We start from the raw sequence: 21,274 nt of genomic DNA, 5'->3' as shown, positions 1-21,274 counted from the left end.
ATTGCCTTGTAATTCCGGAACCGGAGATCGGATAAAGATGAAATTTATTTGCGAGCTATAGGACTATAAGACCTTTCGTTTGAATTTAAGTTTGTGAAAATCGGTTACGCCATCTCGGAGAAAAGTGAATGAAATTTTTTTTCATTTTTTAATGCATATCACTCTGTAGTTCCGAAACCGGCAGTCCGATCGGGATAAAATTTAGTAGCGATCTATGGGACAATAAGACCTTTTAGTTGCATCTAAGTTTGTGAAAATCGGTTCAGCCATCTCTGAGAAAATCGAATGACATTATATGCCACATACACACAGACATTTGCTCAGTTCGTCGAGGTGAGTCGAATGGTATATGACATTCGGCCCTCCGGGCCTCGGTTAAAAAGTCGATTTTCACAGTGATTGTAAAGTCTTTCTATATCAGAAAGGCTAAAATATTAAAAAGGCAATTCAGAGGTTACACAAATGTTATGCTAGGGCACATAACCGATTTTGATATGTTTACGTTTCGTCTTTGACTCATCAGTGCAAATCAGTTCAAACTCAAGAACTGCTTAATGCAAAATTCGGCAGTTCAAGTTAGACCGCTTTGCAGACGAGAAGTTTTTCCTATTTGCAGAATACTTTTTCTTTTCATCAAAATGCAATGTCTATACTGACGTGCCGAACGAAAACGTGTTCGGCCAGAAAGAGTCGAAAACAATGGTTTAAATTGAACTACCGAGTTTCGCATTAAGCAGTTCTATTTGAACTGCTATGCACGGATGAGTCAAAGACGAAACGTAAACATATAATTGAAGAGGCGTTTTTTTTAGTAATTTTGTTTGTCGGTAGGATTTTAATTTTTTTTTAAATTGTTAAACTTTTTTGACAGTGTATAGTTTTTCCCAATCGATTTACTACAACTTCCTCTTTGACACCATTTCTGTACAATTTACAGTTTCCGAGTTATAACGATTTAAAGAAAGTGTATGCAAAAATACATCAGCCCTTATTGAAAATCAGTCTCTCAATCCGTGCAAAACAAATGGTTTGCCATTCTAAAAACGTGTGCCATGTGTCGACCAAATTGAAAAAAGTCGATTCAGATTTTACCACTTTTTCAGTAGAAAAAGTTATGGAAGCATTGCTAACACTCCATAACAAAAAATAAGCGAAGTGCAATTTTCGTTTTTTAGTAATTGAAAATTTTAAGTCATGCATTCATCAACCATGCCCATTCGAAATTATTAACTTTTGAACCACTGAACCGATTTTTAAATATTTTGATATGTTGTAAAAAAACGATCGGGAAAAAAATTGAAAAATATAATAATTGTTTTTTTTTTGTGTTGGAAAATACACTTTTTTCGCTTTTCAACGCTTTTCATGATAGGTAGATAGAAGGCGCTACATATTTTCACGTATTTTATCAGTACCTACACATTTTAACAAAACATTTTAAAAAAATAGCGAAGTAAAATTTGCCCTTTTGTTGGGTTATAATCTTTTATATTTATATTTTTTATTTTTGGGTTATAATTTTTTCAAGTCGAAATTCGATCGAGAAATGCAAAACTTGAAATTTTCAAAAAGATAAAACTCCAAAGCGAAAAATATCACTTCGCTGATTTTTCGATATGTTGTGTAGAAAAGTTTAAAGTTTAAATAAAAAGAATAATAGAAGAAAAGATAACACATGGATCAATAAGTCCCGAGACTAAAGCAGAGATGGCGCTCGTAGTAAACCAGTAACCACGTCTTTCTAGAGTACTAACCTTTGCTTGAAACGGGTCAAAATTTTAAGTCGATCCGACCAGAAACAGCTGAGTTATCGAGGTTGGAGTAAAGTCGTTTTGTAGTGTGTTTAAAAAATGGAAAAAACCGAGTTTCGTGTTTTGATAAAACATTGTTTTTAATGGGTAAAAACACCGTGCAAGCGAAACAATGAATTGAAAAATGTTATCCGGACTCTTGTCCATCAAAAGCAACGATTTGTCGGTGGTTCGCCGAGCTTAAACGTTATCGTACCGACACAAATGACGCGGAACGCTCGGGTAGACCTGTGGAAGCCGTTACACCGGAAAATGTGAGTGAAGTGACAAAAATTATAATGAAAGATCGTAAAGTGAAGCTCCGTGAGATTGCTGAGATGACACAGATATCATATGGAAGTGTATTTACTATCCTTCATGAAAAATTGAGCATGAAAAAGGTTTTTTCCAAGTGGGTGCCGCGATTGCTTTCGATGGAACAAAAACAGCAACGAGTCGATGATTCAGAAAGCATTTTATCGAAAAAAAAAACGTTGGAACCATTGTATCACCCTAAAAGGTGATTATGTTGAAGAATAAAAAAAAAATTGCAGAAAAAATGTTTCCATTGTTAGTCTCGGGACTTATTGAAATGTGTTACAGCGTAAAATCGTAACCATGAAAACCGTAAAAAAGTTAAAAGTCATCGTTTTTCATACCAAAATTCTCAAATTTTCATGGAAAGTATAGATTTTTTTACATCACATATCCAAAAATTAAGAAAATCGGCTCAATGGTTAAGAAGCCGTGAATTCTAAAATATCAGTTTTCCGAAAAATCGAAAATATGAGTATTTTTAACCACTTCAACATGAAAATGGTCACCCTGAAGACAAAATGAAATATCCAATACTTCAATATTTTCCTGTGGAGAACATTCCCCGATGAACATTTGAAAAGGTCCCAACTGCAAATGACAGTTACCCTTTGTTTACTTCCTCTTTCAATTCTGGCATTCTTTAGTAATTTCCGAAAAATTCTGCAGTGCAGATAAAAAATTGATGGTTGTATTCATTACGTTACTTTAAATTCCAGATGGAAGGATTGCCGATAGGACCTTTATAATCGGAAGAGGATTTAAATAAAGAGAAACTGTTATTTGCACTTGGGAAGTAACTGTATTATTATGTAAAATTTTATATGTCAAATTCCGATATATTAGTAGTAAAGTCAAGTACATGAATATTTTTTGCATACTTTGGATAGCAAAATCAAGTGAAATGTGTCTCTCAAATTGTTTTATGAACATTAGGAGAAATTTCAAACCAGAAATATAACAATTTGAGTTTGTTTCGTTAGGATGTGAGTTTTAAATTTAATCAGTATCCAAAGACTGCCCCAGAAAGTATAGGCGCACTTTGATTTCGCTGTAAATAATTCTCAAATGTTAGATATTCAAATTTTATTCGATATACTGATAATGTTAGACTACAACCAAACTTTTTCGAACTGTTCAATGGTTTCGGCTGTCGAGACATGTTTCCTAAGATATGCCTTCGTTAATGCCCAAAATTCCTCAATTGGTCGAAGTTGTGGGCAGTTTCTTGGATTCATGTCTTTTGGGACGAAAGTGACATTTTTGGTACCATTCTACCGTTGATTTCGAGTAGTGGCAAGAAGCAAGATCTGGCCAGAAGACAACAGGATCCTTGTGGCTACGAATCATGGGTAGAAGTCGTTTTTGTAAACATTCCTTGATGTATATTTCGCTGTTCATTGAAGCAGTGGTGATGAAGGGTTTCGAAATCTTACCGCAGCTACTAATTGCTTGCCAGACCATAGCTTTTTTACCAAATTTCCCGACTTCAATCGATGTCTCGGACTGGTTTAACACTTGCCCTTCTCGCACCGTATAGTATTGTGGTCCCGGCAAGGATTTGTAATCGAGTTTAACGTAGGTTTCGTCGTCCATGATTATGCAGATCAAATTTCCAGCAAGAATCGTATTGTACAGCATTCAAACCCTCGGCCTGATCAATGCTTCTTGTTTCGGACTACGTTTTGGTTGTTTCTGCTTCTTATGGGTTCGAAAATTCAAACGTTCTTTAGCACGAAGAACATTTGACTTCGAAGTGCCAACTTTTTTGGCAACATCCCGAACTGAAACCTCCTTCTTTTGCTCAAACGCTGTCAGTATACGTTTGTCCAACTGAGGGTTAGCAGGACATTTTTTTCGACCCGTTTTCGGGTTATCCTCACCGAACTTCCTGATTGCATTTCGCACGGCTTTTTCACTTACTTCTTCCAGTTTTGTTATCTTTCTCAGTGACAGTCCGCGTTCTGTGCACCATTTGTACACAATTTTTCGACGTTGTTCTGCTGAAAGTCCACGCATTTCGGAACAAACTAATGAAAACGAATAAACAGCTGCACAAGTGGTTAGAGAAGAGTGTAAACAACAGGACGCAGCCATAAAAATTGACAGATTCTTTTGGTTGCGTCCATACTTTCTGGGACAGTCTTTAACGAGGAAAGCAGATTGTGGAAAAGGCCTACGAATACGACAACCGTAAAAATGAAAACAATAAAAAAGCCACCGCGGAAACAGGTCCTATTTTTTCACAGAGCAAATTTTGACACAAATTAAAGTACGTAGTGAAAGTTAACGAAATTTTTCATGTTACATGTCTCAACACGATATTTATTGCATGTTGTGTTAAATTACACATCACTAAATATTCAATAAGTCGTGTGAATATTATTCTCAACATTTGCTACTTAGCCATTGTAGACTAGCTGGCGCACCGTCTTGCAAACTTTCCTCATTAAATTCCGTACAGACTTCTTGGCGACAAGTTTTGACACTTTTTCCAATCTTTTTCGAACTGTTCAATGGTTTTGGCTGTCGAGACATGTTTCCTCGATGCCTTTTTTCAACTAAGAACAAGGATGGCTTTTATCGTATCAAAGTACGCTCTTCAATCAGTGCCATCAAAGAGAGATGGATATCATCTTAGCAACAAAAAACCGGCATGGTTCATTTAGCATAGAATGGACACCAGTGTGAGAGCAAATTTCTCTCTATGACCCTGAGCATCACGAGTTAGCATGCCGTTTTGCGATCCGATTATGTACGGGCAGTGAATAGTTGCGATAGAATCATTTTACTATTGCCGCTTATTCCAACTACGTGTATATAACATTTGTACAAGTAGTATCTCATAAGGGTTTTGAAATATTGTAACCTAGTATGAGAATCATCAAGTCGAATAATCAATTCGTTTAATTGTCAACTTGCAGTTTTCTCTTGGTAAATTCCACACAGCGCCGATCATTGCAAAATTGAATCTATTGTGGTAAGTGCCGTGAAATACTCAGAGCATGAGGTGGAGCGAAAAAATGTAGAAGAATGCTCTCACGGCTCATGCATTGAGAGGCAGCGGGTTCTCGTAGCATCATCTACCAGATTGACAATGTTGTATACAATGTAAAGAAATATCGAACCGCTCTCTGCCAAATTATCATCTATTACCAACACTGACCAATAAACCAACTTCTAACTTTTCGATGCCTTGCTTGTCCGAAGATTAGGTTTCGCATTCAGTAATTTCTTCTTTTGAGTTGAATTACTTACCGTCAAGCAACCTTAGAATTACTTACCGTCGTTGAAAGATTGAGGAATGGTTAATCGTTTGTGAGCTTCAATATAATGGAATAATGATACTTTTGAATGCGATTTTTTTATTGATTTTTTTTTTCATATCATCATGAGACAGCCAAATATTCCAGTTGAATACTTTTAGGGGCTCATTGTCAGTCTATTATAAATTTCAGAAATCTGTGAAAATCTGTGTCATTTTTTGAATCTGTGCAGCAAATTCAGAATCTTTAAAACACAGATTAATCTGTGAACCTAGCATCTCTGGAGACAGCAATTTGTTCTCAAGTGTCATAAGCATAAGCAACTAAAACCTCTAACTAAATAAACAAATCCCAGAGCTAAGCTGAATAATGCCATGCACGGAAAGAACAATAACACAGCGTCAAGAGATAAAGACCCAGAAAGTATGGACGCAACCAAAAACCGCTGCCATTTCGGAATGGTTCAGAATCTGTCAAATTTTTATGGCTGCTTCCTGTTGTTTACACTCTTCTCTAACCACTTGTGCAGTTGTTTATTCGTTTTCATTAGTTTGTTTCGAAATGCGTGGACTTTCAGCAGAACAACGTCGAAAAATTGTGTACAAATGGTGCACAGAACGCGGACTGTCGCTGAGAAAGATAGCAAAAATGGAAGGAGTAAGTGAAAAAGCTGTGCGAAATGCAATCAGGATGTTCGGCGAGGATAACACCTTTGAGGATAAACCGAAAACGGGTCGAAAAAAAGGTCCTGCTAACCCTCAGTTGGATAAACGTATACTGAAGGCGTCCGAGCAAAAGAAGGAGGTTTCAGTTCAGGATGTGGCCAAAAAAGTGGGCACTTTGAAGTCAAATGTTCTTCGTGCTAAAGAACGTTTGAATCTTCGAACCTATAAGAAACAGAAACAACCAAAACGTAGTCCGAAACAAGAAACATCGATCAGGCCGAGGGTTCGAAAGCTGTACAATATGATTCTTGCTGGAAATTTGAACTGCATAATCATGGACGACGAAACCTACGTGAAACTCGATTACAAATCCTTGCAGGGACCACAATATTATACTTTGCGAGAAGGACAAGTGTTAAACCAGTCCGAGACATCGATTGAAGTCGAAAAACTTGATAAGAAAGTTATGATCTGGCAAGCAATTTGCAGCTGCGGTAAGATTTCGAAACCCTTCATCACCACTGCTTCAATGAACAGCGAAATATACATCAAGGAATGTTTACAAAAACGACTTCTACCCATGATTCGAAGCCACAAGGGTCCTGTTATCTTCTGGCCAGATCTTGCTTCTTGCCACTACTCGAAATCAACGGTAGAATGGTATACTACCAAAAATTACACTTTCGTCCCAAAAAACATGAATCCACCAACTTCATGGTGGCACAACTTCGACCAATTGAGGAATTTTGATCAATAACGAAGGCACATCTGAGGAAACATGTCTCGGCAGCCGAAACCAGTCAACAGTTTGAGAAAGATTGCCAAAAAGTATAAAAACTTGTCGCCAAGAAGTCTGTACGGATTTAATGAGGGACGTTCGCAAGAAAGTGCGCCAGCTAGTCTACAATGGCTAAGTAGCAAATGTTGAGAATAATATTCTGTTGTTGTAGTCTAATATTATCAGTATATCGAATAAAATTTGAATATCTAACACTTGTGAATTATTTACAGCGAAATCAAAGCGCGACCATACTTTTTGGGACAGTCTTTACTTGAAATTGTGTGAAATTGATGTGTGTAAATACTCGTTATTTCGGTGCTCAAGTCAATGTGCTCAAGTTCAAAGCGCCACGGCAATGCGATATGAAAAGAGCGTTTGGCCGTCATTGACCGGCAAGCACAGGTAGCTTATAAACATGTGCATGTCCGATCTGATTTCATCGGATAAATAGAGATAAAAATATTTGAATGCGAATGGGGACGCAGTTAATTCCTTTAATTCGACCGGTTGTGCAGTGCACGAGGTGCACATGAGGACGAGACGCCACTGTGTTGTGCATTTGGACACTTCTGATGTGAAATACCGAATGTAGTGATGGATCCATGTTTCATCCATAGTCACTTGTCCATGCAAAAAATCTTATTTAGTCGTCGAATGCTACTCAGTTTCTTCCTGATATGCTTTCCGGATGAAAAGTATCTTATTGAGTTATGATGCAGATGTAATATGTACCAAATGCTATCTTTTTATTAGTCGAGAAAGCAAGATAATCTTTTTGTGGTCGTTTGCATCAATCCGTCGACAATAACATCTAAGTGAATATTTGCAAAAAGCCGTGTAATATTATTTGAAACTATTCAGAATGTTACAAATTTGAGTTGATTTTGTTGACAACGATGATATGCTTTATAAAAATTGCATTTACTAACTCTTCGCGGTTACGCTCTTTTTTTTTACATTCTACCATAAAACGAACCCTCGTAAATTGGCAGCAACAAAAACTGACGACGGCTGCTTAAAACAGACAATGCATGTACGTTGGCGGTAACCGGCTAATGATGAAACAGTGTGAAAAATGTCACCTGAACATGCAACAATTGCCCCCGACATTAACCTTTCCCGACACCGGCGTCGGTTTCGGAAGCCCATTTAACGAACATCCGAGAAAGGTGAATTGAGTCAATTTTTCGTCGTAAACGAGAAAATTTTCTACGGAAGGGTGACTTGCTGAAAGCCTAAAACAGAATATCAGAGTTGAGCGGGTTTCTGTGCAGTGCTATGCATTTCTAAGCAATATTTGTGTGCTTCAATCCACTTCAATAATATTTTCCGTTCAGTGGCTACACGTTTAAACAAATCATATCTATTCCCAGGAAGACACATTCCACAGTGCTTGAATCGGAACTGTTATAAATATTGAATCAGGTGGATATTTTCCATTACACAGTCGCTTTTCACATATTTTCCTGGTCTATGAGTTGTAGGGTGCCCTTCTGAACTATCGTCAGATGGTGATTATACTTTCATGCATTTCAAGAGTCAAACTTGAAAACACAACTTTTAAAACGAGTAAAAGTGGTTTACTTCAAAAACAAATCTCATCATACATCGACAGTTTGGGGATACCCTGCTGGACTACCATCCATGTGACTAACAGCCACTTCTTGAATAAATAAACTTCCAGATCCCTGAAGTACCCTTGTTCAAACGTACAAGACTACATTAATCGTATAACATTTTAATTCAAGTCCGGCGTCTCGTTCCATTCCAAAAGAGTCATTCCGGGAGAACGAGATACCGGCAGGTCCTCCCCGGTCCAGTACACACATACCGGACCAACTTACCAAAAAAAAAACATCTGCTCGTGTTTGCCTCCCCCATTCTCACCCATTTTCCGTGTCTCTGCTTGTTTCCACAGGTCAAAGTAATGCTCCGTGTTTCGGATGACCCCCCAAAACCGGCTGCCCAATCGGAGGAGTCTCAGCCTGGCAGCAGCACCGCCAGTGCCAGCAGTCCCAGCTATCTGACGGTGGACAAAAAGAAACGCCAGGTGACGCTGTGCGAAACGCAAACAAACCTCGCCGGCAGCACTGCGGCAACCCAGGAACGAGGACCCATGGTATCGGCGCCGAAAATGTTTGCATTCGATGCATTATTTACGACCGAGGACTCGCAGGTATGTTGTGCCAGGAACACATTTTTCGTACAGTAGTTACTCCTCCCAATCTTGCCGACCCTATCGAATGATTGTGTTGTTGTGCGTGTGTACGTGTGTGTGTGCTCGCACCAATCTACTAGTTATTCGGTTGATTCCAATATAGGAACACGATGTGCGTGTCCGTGGGTTGGGACTTGCGGCTCCAGAGAAGATTTGTGGTGCTTTTACTCGGTACTTACTTATACGAGGATTTAATGTGTCGGATAATCAGCTAATCTAGCGTAGACTGTTTTGGGTTGAGGCTTCGGGGAAGTGCTAGTAGAAATGCTGTTCATTGTTCTACAACATTTGTGCTGACTAACAGTTTTATTCATGCAGGCCGTTTTCGATGGGAGTAATTTGATACGATACTAGCAGGATTAGTTTTCAGGGCCGGTGAAAGAGGTGGGTAAGGTGGGTAGCACTACCCACCCGAAAATTTCAAAGATGAATAATTACCCACCTGAAATTTCGAACAAAAACAATGGAAATATTAGCATTATTCATAATAATAAGAATATTTTTATTGTATTTCGGAATAATAAATAAAATCAAAATTATAGAATGCTAGTTCTCAAGGTAGAGCAAGGATGTGAAGATATACCGCAGAAATGTGAGACGTGACAAGGGTCATATGAGCAGGCAGATATCTTTTAGTAACTTAACTTTTCCCTTCCAGCAAATGAACCGAGCTTAAGCAGCTCATCAATGCGAATCACTCGGGTCTCCGAGATACCGGAAAATACCGATACTCTTTACATTCCGAACCGGCAAAAGAAGAATGCAGTAACAAGTAGAAAATAACAACTTTTGGTAGCTTTGCCGGAATAGTAAATAGTAGAAGACCTTTATCGGAATTTTCTTGCAGATGTTTAAGATCTTGTAAAAAGTGAAAGTTAAGTTACTAAAAGATTTCTGCATGATGAAATGAACCTTGTCACATCTCACCTTCTATATCTTCACATGAAGAAAATCACTCGAAATCTTTTGACGTAGGACTACGTGTTTTTTTAATTCAATAAAATAATATAATTTTAAGGCACACTGCTTAAGCTCGAAGATGTCAAGGGTATTTTCTAATCTTAATTAACGACTAACTTAAAACTAGAATAGTATCATTAGGCAATGTCGTATCGGGGTCGCGGATTCTCGAAAATTCAACTTTCTGGTGGTGATCAGCAGTGGCCGGTGAATTGAATATAGCATGAGAGTCTTCCAGATGGCGTTGGTAAATATTTATGTTGGCCGCATCATTCCGTGTGGGTCCGCGGGAAAAATCATCAGGCTACGAAGACACGGCGGGTGGCCCACAGCCTGGTCATCGACTGGAGCGGTTCTCCGTTGTCGGTGATGGTGATGTTACTGAAGAGAATGAAAGAGAAGTAAATATTGTGAAAAACGAGGTAAAAAGGGGAGGTGGGAACAGCATGTCTAAATACGACAGAGATGGTGAAGAGACGGGGAAAAGGAGAACGAAAAAGTTAGTGACAAAAAAGATCTTGTTAGTTCCAATAAAGATGGTAGACATCGGGCGGATGACTACGTTTTTGCTTTCTATACCGGTGTGCAAATTCAAAATACTGAGAACAGTACAAACAGTGCTCAGGTATTGAACATCTATATCTCAATCATTTTTAAAAAACATATCATTACATAAACTGCATTAAAACACATTTCTACACTTCGATTAGAGTAGATGAATCTATATCTATAAGATCATATTTCAGATAATTGGTGATCGAAACTTCAGTTAGTAACGAAAATCTTGGTCATAGTTTCTTCTAACAAATACATACAAGTTCACGGTTTCCATTAAATTTCTGCGTTTCAATGAGTGTGTTCGCTTTTAAGAAAATCACTCATACAAACCAAGATTCTGTATAGGATAAACTTGAACTCTGTGTGGTTCGGAAAAGAAGTAAAGTTGCTAACACATCGTTCAAACAGTCCAGGAACTAACCAGAAAAACATAATTTCGTGTGCAGGCATATTTTTTATTCGTCAACATTATCATCTTCAAATGACATACAATCATTCTAGCACTTTTCATAATTTTTCAATACCATCCTTATAGAATGATTTGTCACTGGTCTAAACATCGGCTTTCTTTGCGGCGATGACTGTCTCATTCGAGCCAAAAATTTTTCTCTGGCGTGTCTTTTTCTGATTCGCAAAGGACAAGCAATCGCTGGGGCTAGTTAATTGTGAACAATGGATAAGGAAACAGATCGCAGCCCAATTCGTTTAATTTTTTCATTGTTTTCATTGACTTATGGCACGGTGCATTGTCTTGGTTAACGGTGAATCACTTTTGATGGTACTTTCCTGTTCAAGATAGTCGATGTTAATTATACCTCGAACATCTAATGGCTTTCCCAGTCTGAATGCTGGGATAACTGACTCCGGATAAAAATAGTGGATCCATGTTTTATTGCGAAAAGCTGTTGTTTCACCAGGAAGAAATCGCTTTAAAGAATTCAGAACAAAATTCTGAAAATGATTTTGAAGCATCCTCCTTAATTTAGTACGAATGAGTTACACAGACCCACAAATATAGAACCATTAGATGTAATGTAATAATTATAAACAAATGCCGAAAAAATCGATGGAATCTTCAATTGAATCGATTCGTTCTCTGTATTCTTTAGTAAGTTATTACAAAAGTTCCTTTTTCCAATACACAATACAAGTAGGTTTACAATTTTCCCTACACAAAAACATATATGCATAAATAGGACTGAAAAGTCACCACTTCCAATTTAAATTTTAATAATTTAATTTTAACTTATGTTACAATAAAAACTACATTAAAAAATTCAAACTACCCTGAATATAAAAACACATGAAGAGGTAGCCCTATTGATTAGAGAACCAAGCAAAATTCGCTTTACTTGACCACCACGGCATTCAATTATAGTCATATTCCTATGGAAACACACACCACATCGCTGATTCGAGATTTTGTTTTTGTCTCCTTTTGCTGCTTATGGGATACATAAGCGCCATACATATAAGAAATGTATCGAAAAGTAGTTAGCAACATTGATTATTGAATAAAAAAATGAAAAAAAAAAAACATATTTTGACATCAGTTTTCGATATATTGTAGAAAAATTACATTTTTATGCATTTCACTGATTATATTGAAGAAAATCCTAGTTTCTGTGAAACGCTCGCACTTTGGACTCGATATTCTTCATTAAATTCTGCACAGTTACTTTTGTGACTTTCCTGGTGGCAGCTGTCCCGTTTTTTTTAACTCCTGCATGTTTTGGGACACTGTACCTTCCTTCCGAAAGTGCCGCTTGACAATTGCCCAATACCTTTTAATTGACCGAAGATCCGCGTAATTCGGAGGATTGATGTCCTTTTCCACGAATTGTACATTATTTTTGACAACCACTGTAGAACGGAGTTGGCGTAGTGGGCTGAAGCCAAATCCGGCCAGAAGAGAGGAGGAGCCTTATGCTTTCTGTACAGTGACAGCATTCTCTTCTTCAAACATTCTTCTTCGTAAACCTTGGCGTTAATTGTGCCCTTCGTGAGGAAAATCGACGACCGCAAACCACAGGCACAAATTGCTTGCCAGACCAACACCTTCTGCCCAAACTTTTCCATCGCCACCGTGGTGTCAGCGTCGTCCAGGTTCTGCTACACCGATTTCGTATAATATTGCGGTCCGGCAGCGCTCGAGAGTCTTCCCTGGCGTAATTTCCGTCGTCGATCAGGATGCATCTGCCTTTGTTCTGCAGAATCCGGTTATACAGTTTTCACGCTCTTGTTTTGGCCTGAACTTGCTGTACCAGGGACTTTTTCGGCACCTTCTGTTTCTTGTACGTTTTCAGGGAGTTCCGAACTTTGATCCGTTGAATCATCTAGATGTTGGTGTTGAACTGTTTGGCCAAATCCCGCGTCGACGTCGATGGGTTTTTCCTGATGTACTCAACCACTTTTAAGTCCCGACCGGGCTGGCTGGGACCCGTTTTTCTACTTTCACTCGTTCTGCAATTTCGTTGTACGTGACACCACTTTCTGAGCACCAAGTGTGCAGAATTTTCGTTCGCGTTTCCGGATCATTTCGACTCATCATTGAAACGATCAATCGTACCGAAACCAATCGATTGCGCAGCTGTTATTGGCATGTAAACAAACATGTCACCGCAAAACACGCTGCAAAAAATTAAGCCATTTCAGAGTAATAACTGTTTGAATGTTGCTAACTACTTATCGATACACTCCTTATTTGATGATTTCAGCCGATGTGTGGTAGCAGCTGTGACGATTGTAATCTCTAACACAATGAGATGTTTGAATGGAGATGAATGTTTTTTGGGAACATATAGAGCTTTTTGATATTAAAAACTACTTCATTATACGGAGCCAATCGGGTGTCAATTAAAAGTTTCAAAAAACAGCCGCGTAACCGTTTTCTGTCATAATTTTGAAGGATAATAACTTAGTTAATTGTTGATGGATTGATATAATTTAACAACCGATCGATTCGGAAACATTTAACTTAAACATGTATGGCAACGTCGTTTCATTATTTCGATAGTATAACATTGAAGAAATTGTTTGAATTGACCTATGTTTTCACGAGCCAATCACAGTTTGCCATAATGATGTCATTCTCTCGTCGGATTTGTGCAGTATGAACTATCGCACAAAAGGGAACCTATCAATACGTGCTAGAAAGCATTTCTGCTTTTGTTAAGGAGCAAGACACTTTGCAAGCGTATGATTAATGTCAACAATGTGTGCATAGAAACAAAATTCTGCGCTTTTTTCTGATTTTAATAGAAAAATCTTTCAGTTGGTTCAAAAATAAACAAATCAGTTCATTGTGCTCATAACTGGAATTCAATGAAGTGAAAATCCGAGTCTAAAACTCTTCAGTTTTTCTGAAAACTGCTCGAGAAAAATTATTTCAGTTTCAGCTTACTTCCACTGACACATTTGATTAGCAACGAACACATTCCTGTGTGGATTTTCTCTTGCAGAAACTATTGCGAGATTATTTTTTTACTAGGCAATTTAAATCTACATTCATAAAATATAAGCAATTTTCTAACAAACATTGATGAAAAATGGATCCAAACTGATATTTCATCCAAAAAGTCAGGCTTAACATTCGTTCAAGGATAAATTATTGCTACAAAAGATTGTTTTAAAACTCAATCGTTCTAGCTACTCTGATAAACTGGTTGCACTGCGTATTTGAATACTTAGATCTATGACATACGTACCAAATAAAATGTATGTAATACACAAATTACTAATTCAGTTTTTTAACGATATCAAACTAACTGGAGATTATAAGAGGAGAAAGAATATGAAATCATAGAGCCATAGTACTCAAGGAAGAGCAAGGATGTGAAGAATAAACCGGCCGGTTCGGACAGTAAATGGCAAATGACATTTGCCTTTACTTTCTGACATATCAGAGACTCGGATGACTCGTATCGCTAAGATGCCTATTGCTCTTCCTTGAGTACTATGGCTCTATGATTTCATATTCTTTCTCCTCTTATAATCTCCAGTTAGTTTGATATAGTTAAAAAACCGAAAAAGTAAAAATTACTGACTGACCAGAAGTCATACATAAAAAAGTAAAAAAAAGAAAAAAACAAATTACTAACACAATAAAACTTGGGTTATATTTGATCCTTGACCCCTGGCTGCGAACGAGGATTCCTCGTAGGCCGATGAAGGTGTTTGAGTAGTGAGTGGATGATGAAACTGAAAGTTACATCCATGAGCTCGCTGGATGGTCGCTTTTGTATGTGTGCGGTGTGTCGATGTCGTGTTCACTTGAGTGTGTTGAATACCAGTTAGCTGTTCATTGTGATTCTCCGGTAACTAGCAAGCCGTTTCAGAATTATAGGCGTTAGATTTGTCGGACCTGATTTAAAGCGCTTGTATCTCGGTGATTAGGTGATGGATTTGCCCAATTTTACTTGATTCGAAAGCTTCAATATTCTAAGCTTAAAAATGTTTTAATTTGTCAACGGATTGTGTGCATACTAAAATCTCCATTTGCATACGAACAAAACGGTGGCACGCAAATGGATTCAGTATAAAGTTGTGTTATGATGATAATCATAATGACTGTCCCAGAAAGTATGGACGCACTTTGATTTCTCTGTAAATAACTCACAAGTGATAGATATTCAAATTTTATTCGATACACTGATAATATTAGACTACAACAACAGAATATTATTCTCCCATTGTAGACCAGCTGGCGCACGTTCTTGCAAACGTTCCTCATGAAATTCCGTACAGACTTCTTGGCGACAAGTTTTGACTCTTTTTTCAAATCTTTTTCGAACTTATGAATGGTTTCGGCTGCCGAGACGTGTTTCCTAAGATGTGCCTTCGTTAATGCTCAAAATTCCTCAATTGGTCGAAGTTGTGGGCAATTTGGTGGATTCATGTCTTTTGGGACGAAAGTGACTACCGTTGATTTCAAGTAGTGGCAAGAAGCAAGTATATTTCGCTGTTCATTCAAGCAGTGGGGATGAAGGGTTTCGAAATCTTACCGCAGCCACAAATTGCTTGCCAGACCATAGCTTTCTTATCAAATTTTTCGACTTCAATCGATGTCTCGGACTAGTTTAACACTTGCCCTCCTCGCACCGTATAATATTGTGGTCCCGGCAAGGATTTGTAATCGAATTTCACGTAGGTTTCGTCGTCCATGATTATGCAGTTCAAATTTCCAGCAAGAATCGTATTGTACAGCTTTCGAACCATCGGCCTGATCGATGTTTCTTGTTTCGGACTACGTTTTGGTTGTTTCTGCTTCTTATAGGTTCGAAGATTCAAACGTTCTTTATCACGAAGAACATTTGACTTCGATGTGCCCACTTTTTTGGCAACATCCCGAACTGAAACCTTCTTCTTTTGCTCGAACGCCTTCAGTATACGTTTATCCAACGGAGAGTAAGCAGGACTTTTTTTCCGACCCGTTTTCGGTTTATCCTGAAAGGTGTTATCCTTACCGAACTTCCTGATTGCATTTCGCACGGCTTTTTCACTTACTCTTTCCTTTTTTGCTATCTTTCTCAGTGACAGTCCGCATTCTGTGCACCATTTGTACACAATTTTTCGACGTTGTTCTGCAGAAAGTCCACGCATTTCGAAACAAACTAATGAAAACGAATAAATAACTGCACAAGTGCTTAGAGAAGAGTGTAAACAACAAGACGCAACCATAAAAATTGACAGATTCTGAACCATTGTGAAATGGCAGCGGTTTTTGGTTTCGTCCATACTTTCTGGGACAGTCATTAGATACTTTTTTTTCTTTTTCAATGTGGCTAAACGCAATGAACTATCTCTCAGCATAAGCCTTCGGACCCTATTATTCAACCAAACTATAATCGTGTTACCTAATTTAATAGTTAGAGTTTGATTTAGTCTCGTAAAGCATACTTTTTTGGTTTTTGGTCTTGCTCCAAGAATCTCATAGAAAGAATCCAGACTAAGTGTAACAAAAACAATGCAATGCAATGCAAATCGTTATTCAGTATCAATTTAAACAATTTGTTGTCCCACCAGAAATAAAACGCTTCAAAGGATTCAGAACTTAGTACAAATGAGTTGCACTGACTCACATATATAGAATTATTAAATGCAATATCGTTTAAAGCAGGCACGTACCCAGAGGGGGGGCCGAAGGGGCCCGGGCCCCTCCCGAAATCGAAGTAAAGTAATTTCCATTTTGGGTTTTTTAACTTTTATTTCCGGAATCAGGAACAGAAATGAATTTTTTGGTTATCAACTAACAAGATGTGCTAATTAGAAGATTTTATCAACCAGTTTTAAATAGCCCGCTTCTTTATGCAATCGAATTTATTTTCGAGGCTCAAAAGTCGGGTTTCACAGTGATTACAATCAATGTCAAACTTAAAGGAAATGGTACTGGATGATCAGAAAGTGCCATTATGATTAGTACTGAGGAAACATATCATAATTTTAGCAAGATTCTGCGAATGAAAAAAATGTCCTGCCGCTGGATGTTGCACTTGCATACTCAGGATAAAAAAGATGAACGCGAGCACGCTTCAGAAGCATGTTCGCCTATGCTGATAATGATGCTGTCGGTTGGTTACTGTTGACTTACTCCATTATTATACGCCAGAGAACAGGACATTACCGATTTCGGTAATATAAGTATAAGTGTGAATTATTGGAGCGATTGAAAATCGGTGTGAGCTCTTAGAAATTTATGTGAGTTCCGTTTCGAAGTTTTTGAATGCTACTAAGAACATTTTTCTTTTGTTACATCATCACTCCCAATTAGGAATTTAAATTTTATACTCATCACCCTGTAAAATTTCAAATATATTCATATATATTCCTCAAATATATTGAAAAAACATATATATTCCTCAAATATATTGAAAAAACTCGAAAAAAAGTACGCGAACTCCAAATTTTGTTTAAAAAATGAAGCACGGAATTGGTATAGCGAACAAAAAAAAAGATCGCGGAAATTTAAAAAATCGGTAAATTTTTACAAACGTCTACTAAAAACGTGATTTTCAAAAGTCTACAAAAAAGTCTGCAACTGAAACATGTCTACAGCTTATTTTATGAATCTGCTGATTTACAAACAAATCTGCAGGCATCTCTGATCCAGACACGGAAGTTGACGCATTATTTCCTATTTGTGGGCCCCTCCCGAAACGAAATCCTGGGTACGGGCCTGGTTTAAAGTAGAGTATATTTGTAATTGGTCACAGTTTAGTGCATCCACCATCATCTCTATTTTTGTATTTATTATGGGGAACCTTAGAGTTATTTCATTTTTAATGTAATCGTGCTCGGTCGTTACTTGCCTACAACCCATTATTTTTTTTAACAAAAAGGTGATGGTACCAAAATTAGAGTGCGAAATTTTATTTTTCGATGTATTGGAAAATTTCAAAAGTACTAATATGAGTTTTACAATGTTTTCGTCCGGAAATTTTCACAATGCTAGATAATATATTTTATTATTTATTTATATTCGTTTAATTATAACTTTAACCTAGTTGTGGTATTTCACCGGGTTTTGCTAGATAAGTTCAGCAGTTAAAAACAATCGATTAATCGGAGCGTATTAAAATTTTGAAGTAAATGAATAAAATGAATTCCTAGTAGAAATTTGGTTACTAACCGGTCATTGCAACGAAATGTGGCATTGAAAAAATAACACACTACAAGACAAAGTTAAGACATGTTTTGTATCGAAGGTTGAATTTAATGCATGTTGATGCAAACAGAGATTCTATTCTTTCGTGGCGGAACCGGTACCGGTACCGGCACCATTTTTTTCACTAGTTTTAGAGATGGTCAATCCGTTCGCGAACGGTTCAAAAGAACTAGTGTTTCTAATCTTTTCGGAATAAATAAAATTGATTGAATTCTTGATAACTTAAAGTTTATTGATAACTGTATATTTCGAAACGGTCGTAGGATTTAAGAATGCAGTAGAAATTGAATATATTAGCGACTTCTGGAATAATACTCGGAAGTTAACGATTATTGCTTTGAATACATGCGAAAAAGTTATTGCATTTCCATTGAAGAGTTTGTCACCAACGAAATTCAATTATTAGCGCTCGTACGGGTTTTTGAACGAAACATTCAAAATTTCTGAAGAACCAATGAACGGTTCAGGAGAACTACTTCTTGTAGATCTATCAAGTTCTGAACAGTTCTTTGGAATGAACTGTTTTGCCCATCTCTAACTAGTTTGTCTCAGTTCGGGATCGTCTCATTGTTCACAACACTGTATTGTTCATTGTTCCTCTCGTCCCGGCCGTAAGCGGTTTTTATCACGACTAAATCGAACGAGAATAGAAAGCGAACCGATTGTTAAAATTGCAAGTCTTCTATTAGAACAATGGATGAGTCGTTTGTTAGATTAAAATGAAGGAAAAATTTAAAAATTTTATTGAATCACATGGAAATAGAAATTGAACCAAAGTACGGCAACAAAGATTAATTCATCTTGGCTGTAGACTTGCAGAACGGGCAATAAGTTTTGACTCCCAAATCCAAAACTAACTGCACGTGGCAAATTTTAACACCGTTGCATTATTTTGGTAAGTGAAAGTTTCCTACAATCACCTCACTCCATAATTCATTGAGCACCCTATCTGTGCATGCGGTCAACTTTCGGTCCCCCCTTACGGTGGTAAATTTCCCCGGTGGATCGATGGAGGGGTGAATAATTGATTGAAAGTAATCGCATCCATTCATTCCGGTATTAGACCAAGCCGGCTGAAACACCCCGGCCGGATCATAGAAAGGGGAAGAGAGCACATTTAACTGGTGGTACTGCCCCTACTGATTTCCAAGCTGGAACCTAATGGAGTGTGAATTTGACGAGTACTGGTCAAGTGAGCATCTTGATTTATTCCCAATTGCAAACAACTGGACACATGCACAAATATTAACTCAGGAATGGAGCGCAGCGCAGATTTTCGCTTGATGGGTGGAGGAGTATGATCGAATGTGGCGTGCATTAAATTTTGCATTCGCTTCTGCCATGGGGAATCCATATTCCACGTTTTACGTTCAATCTAAATTCCATCATGTCTCGCTTGTCGGAAAACAGTGCCACTGAGACCGTAAGTGCAGACAGACTAAGGTTATTTAACACTATAAATATTGATAATTTAAAAACGTGACACCGTAGCGCTATTTGGATCTCGATGGGTGTTTCGGGTGGAGTGGAAATGCTACAGGATGAGTTCGTTCCTGGTTCTTTTATACGGGAACAGTCCATACAGACGACGACAGCTCGACAGGGATAAAACGATCATCAATGTTTTCAGTTGACTCTGGCTGATTGAACTTTTGCACTTAGGATCCTTCCTTCATCGTCCCACTCCACCGCTTTCACTCATCAGATTCTTGATGAGCGTTTGAGGTCGCGAAGAATCTGCTAAAGCATAATCTAATAACGAGTCGCCTTAGATGGAGCTGAAATCCAGACTGATGATCTGGAAACGAGCCATCGTCGGTCGGTCGTTCGGTTGGTCTGTCGGTTTGGTTGGATGAAGGAAATAAGTACGAAGTAATATCTTCCTGGATGCCGCCGGTAGTAGTCCTGCTGGTGCTGTCTGGCACATCCGGTTGGAATTATTAGTATGCCACGGTGGCACCTGACGCGCGAAGACTTTCACGGAACCGAAGGATATAAAGTATCAAGGGGCGGACACGGTATGATAATGATGAATAATATCCTAGTTCCGACCGTCACTGACGGCCGACTGTGAGCTGGAAAGCAACCGGGGCAAGCGACGAAAAAGTTGTATAGATGCTGGCACTAGGACAAACAGGTTGACAGAAAGTTGGCTAATGAAAAACGTGATCTCAATACGAAATTGGTCCCGTCTTCGTAAGCTGAACTTTTGTAAATGGATACGTTTGCATCGTCCACGCCATCATCATAGTTGGTCTTTAGTGTTTAGGCGGGAGCTTTGTTATTGATAATGGTATCAGATTGTGTGTTTGTGCTTGGTTGCAAATAATACCGGCATCAAGTTTTATCATAATCCTGATTAGTATTGATTATAAATGATGGCAATTTCTGACTGTTGTGTTTATTGTTGACTCTTCCCCAGCATGACATTTGCGGTAGTGCGCTATCAGAGGTGATACCGGCGGTGCTGGAGGGTTCCGATGGATGTTTGCTGTCGTTAGGATATCCGGGAGCAGGTGAGTGCATTTATGGAACTTGTTCAATACACTAAGGTCTCTTTTTACACGTTTTTTTTTCGCACAGTTTTTTATACACGGCTTTTTTACACGGATTCCGGAATCAACACGGTTTTTATTTACACTGTTTTCGCAATTAACACGGTTTCTGAGGAGAGTTTAAAAAGCACTGTTATTTGTTTTTTAAAATAGTTTTTTTAAAAGAGAACAGGTCGTCTGTAAGATTATGAGAGCTAACTTTGAAAGTTAACTAAAATCTAAAATGAAATTCAACAATTCACGGGAGTATTGACTTTCGTTCCATAAAATGATTAATCAGTCTCCAGATCTTGAATCCCCGTAGCAAATTACTTCCGCTCAGTTGTGGTGTATGATGTCAGCATCACTATTGATATCATCGGGAATTTCGTAGCTTTAAAGAACTAGTTGGATTTACCAATCTCTTTAACTCTCCATCATATCGAGCAGTACAGTATTTTATACCCATTTAAATGATATAGCTCTAGCAGTATTGTGATCTACCACGATGAAATGGGTTGCTT

The 21,274-nt window shown here is 38.0% G+C and overlaps 1 protein-coding gene across 3 annotated transcripts in view; it reads left to right on the top strand.

The window, feature by feature from the left end:
- LOC131430053 (kinesin-like protein CG14535) overlaps positions 1-21,274 on the top strand; it is a 377,655-nt gene that overhangs the window by 295,302 nt on the left and 61,079 nt on the right. For all 3 annotated transcript variants that reach the window (XM_058594676.1, XM_058594674.1, XM_058594677.1), the window contains 2 exons: positions 8,736-8,993; positions 20,639-20,732. In XM_058594676.1, coding sequence (XP_058450659.1) covers positions 8,736-8,993; positions 20,639-20,732 — 352 coding nt within the window. The remainder of the gene's footprint in view (positions 1-8,735; positions 8,994-20,638; positions 20,733-21,274) is intronic.

Source organism: Malaya genurostris, chromosome 2, assembly GCF_030247185.1.
Source record: "Malaya genurostris strain Urasoe2022 chromosome 2, Malgen_1.1, whole genome shotgun sequence".
NCBI classification, from domain to species: Eukaryota; Metazoa; Arthropoda; class Insecta; order Diptera; family Culicidae; genus Malaya; species Malaya genurostris.
The sequence above is the reverse complement of the archived record's forward strand: the minus strand, read 5'-3'. Positions and strand labels throughout refer to the sequence as shown.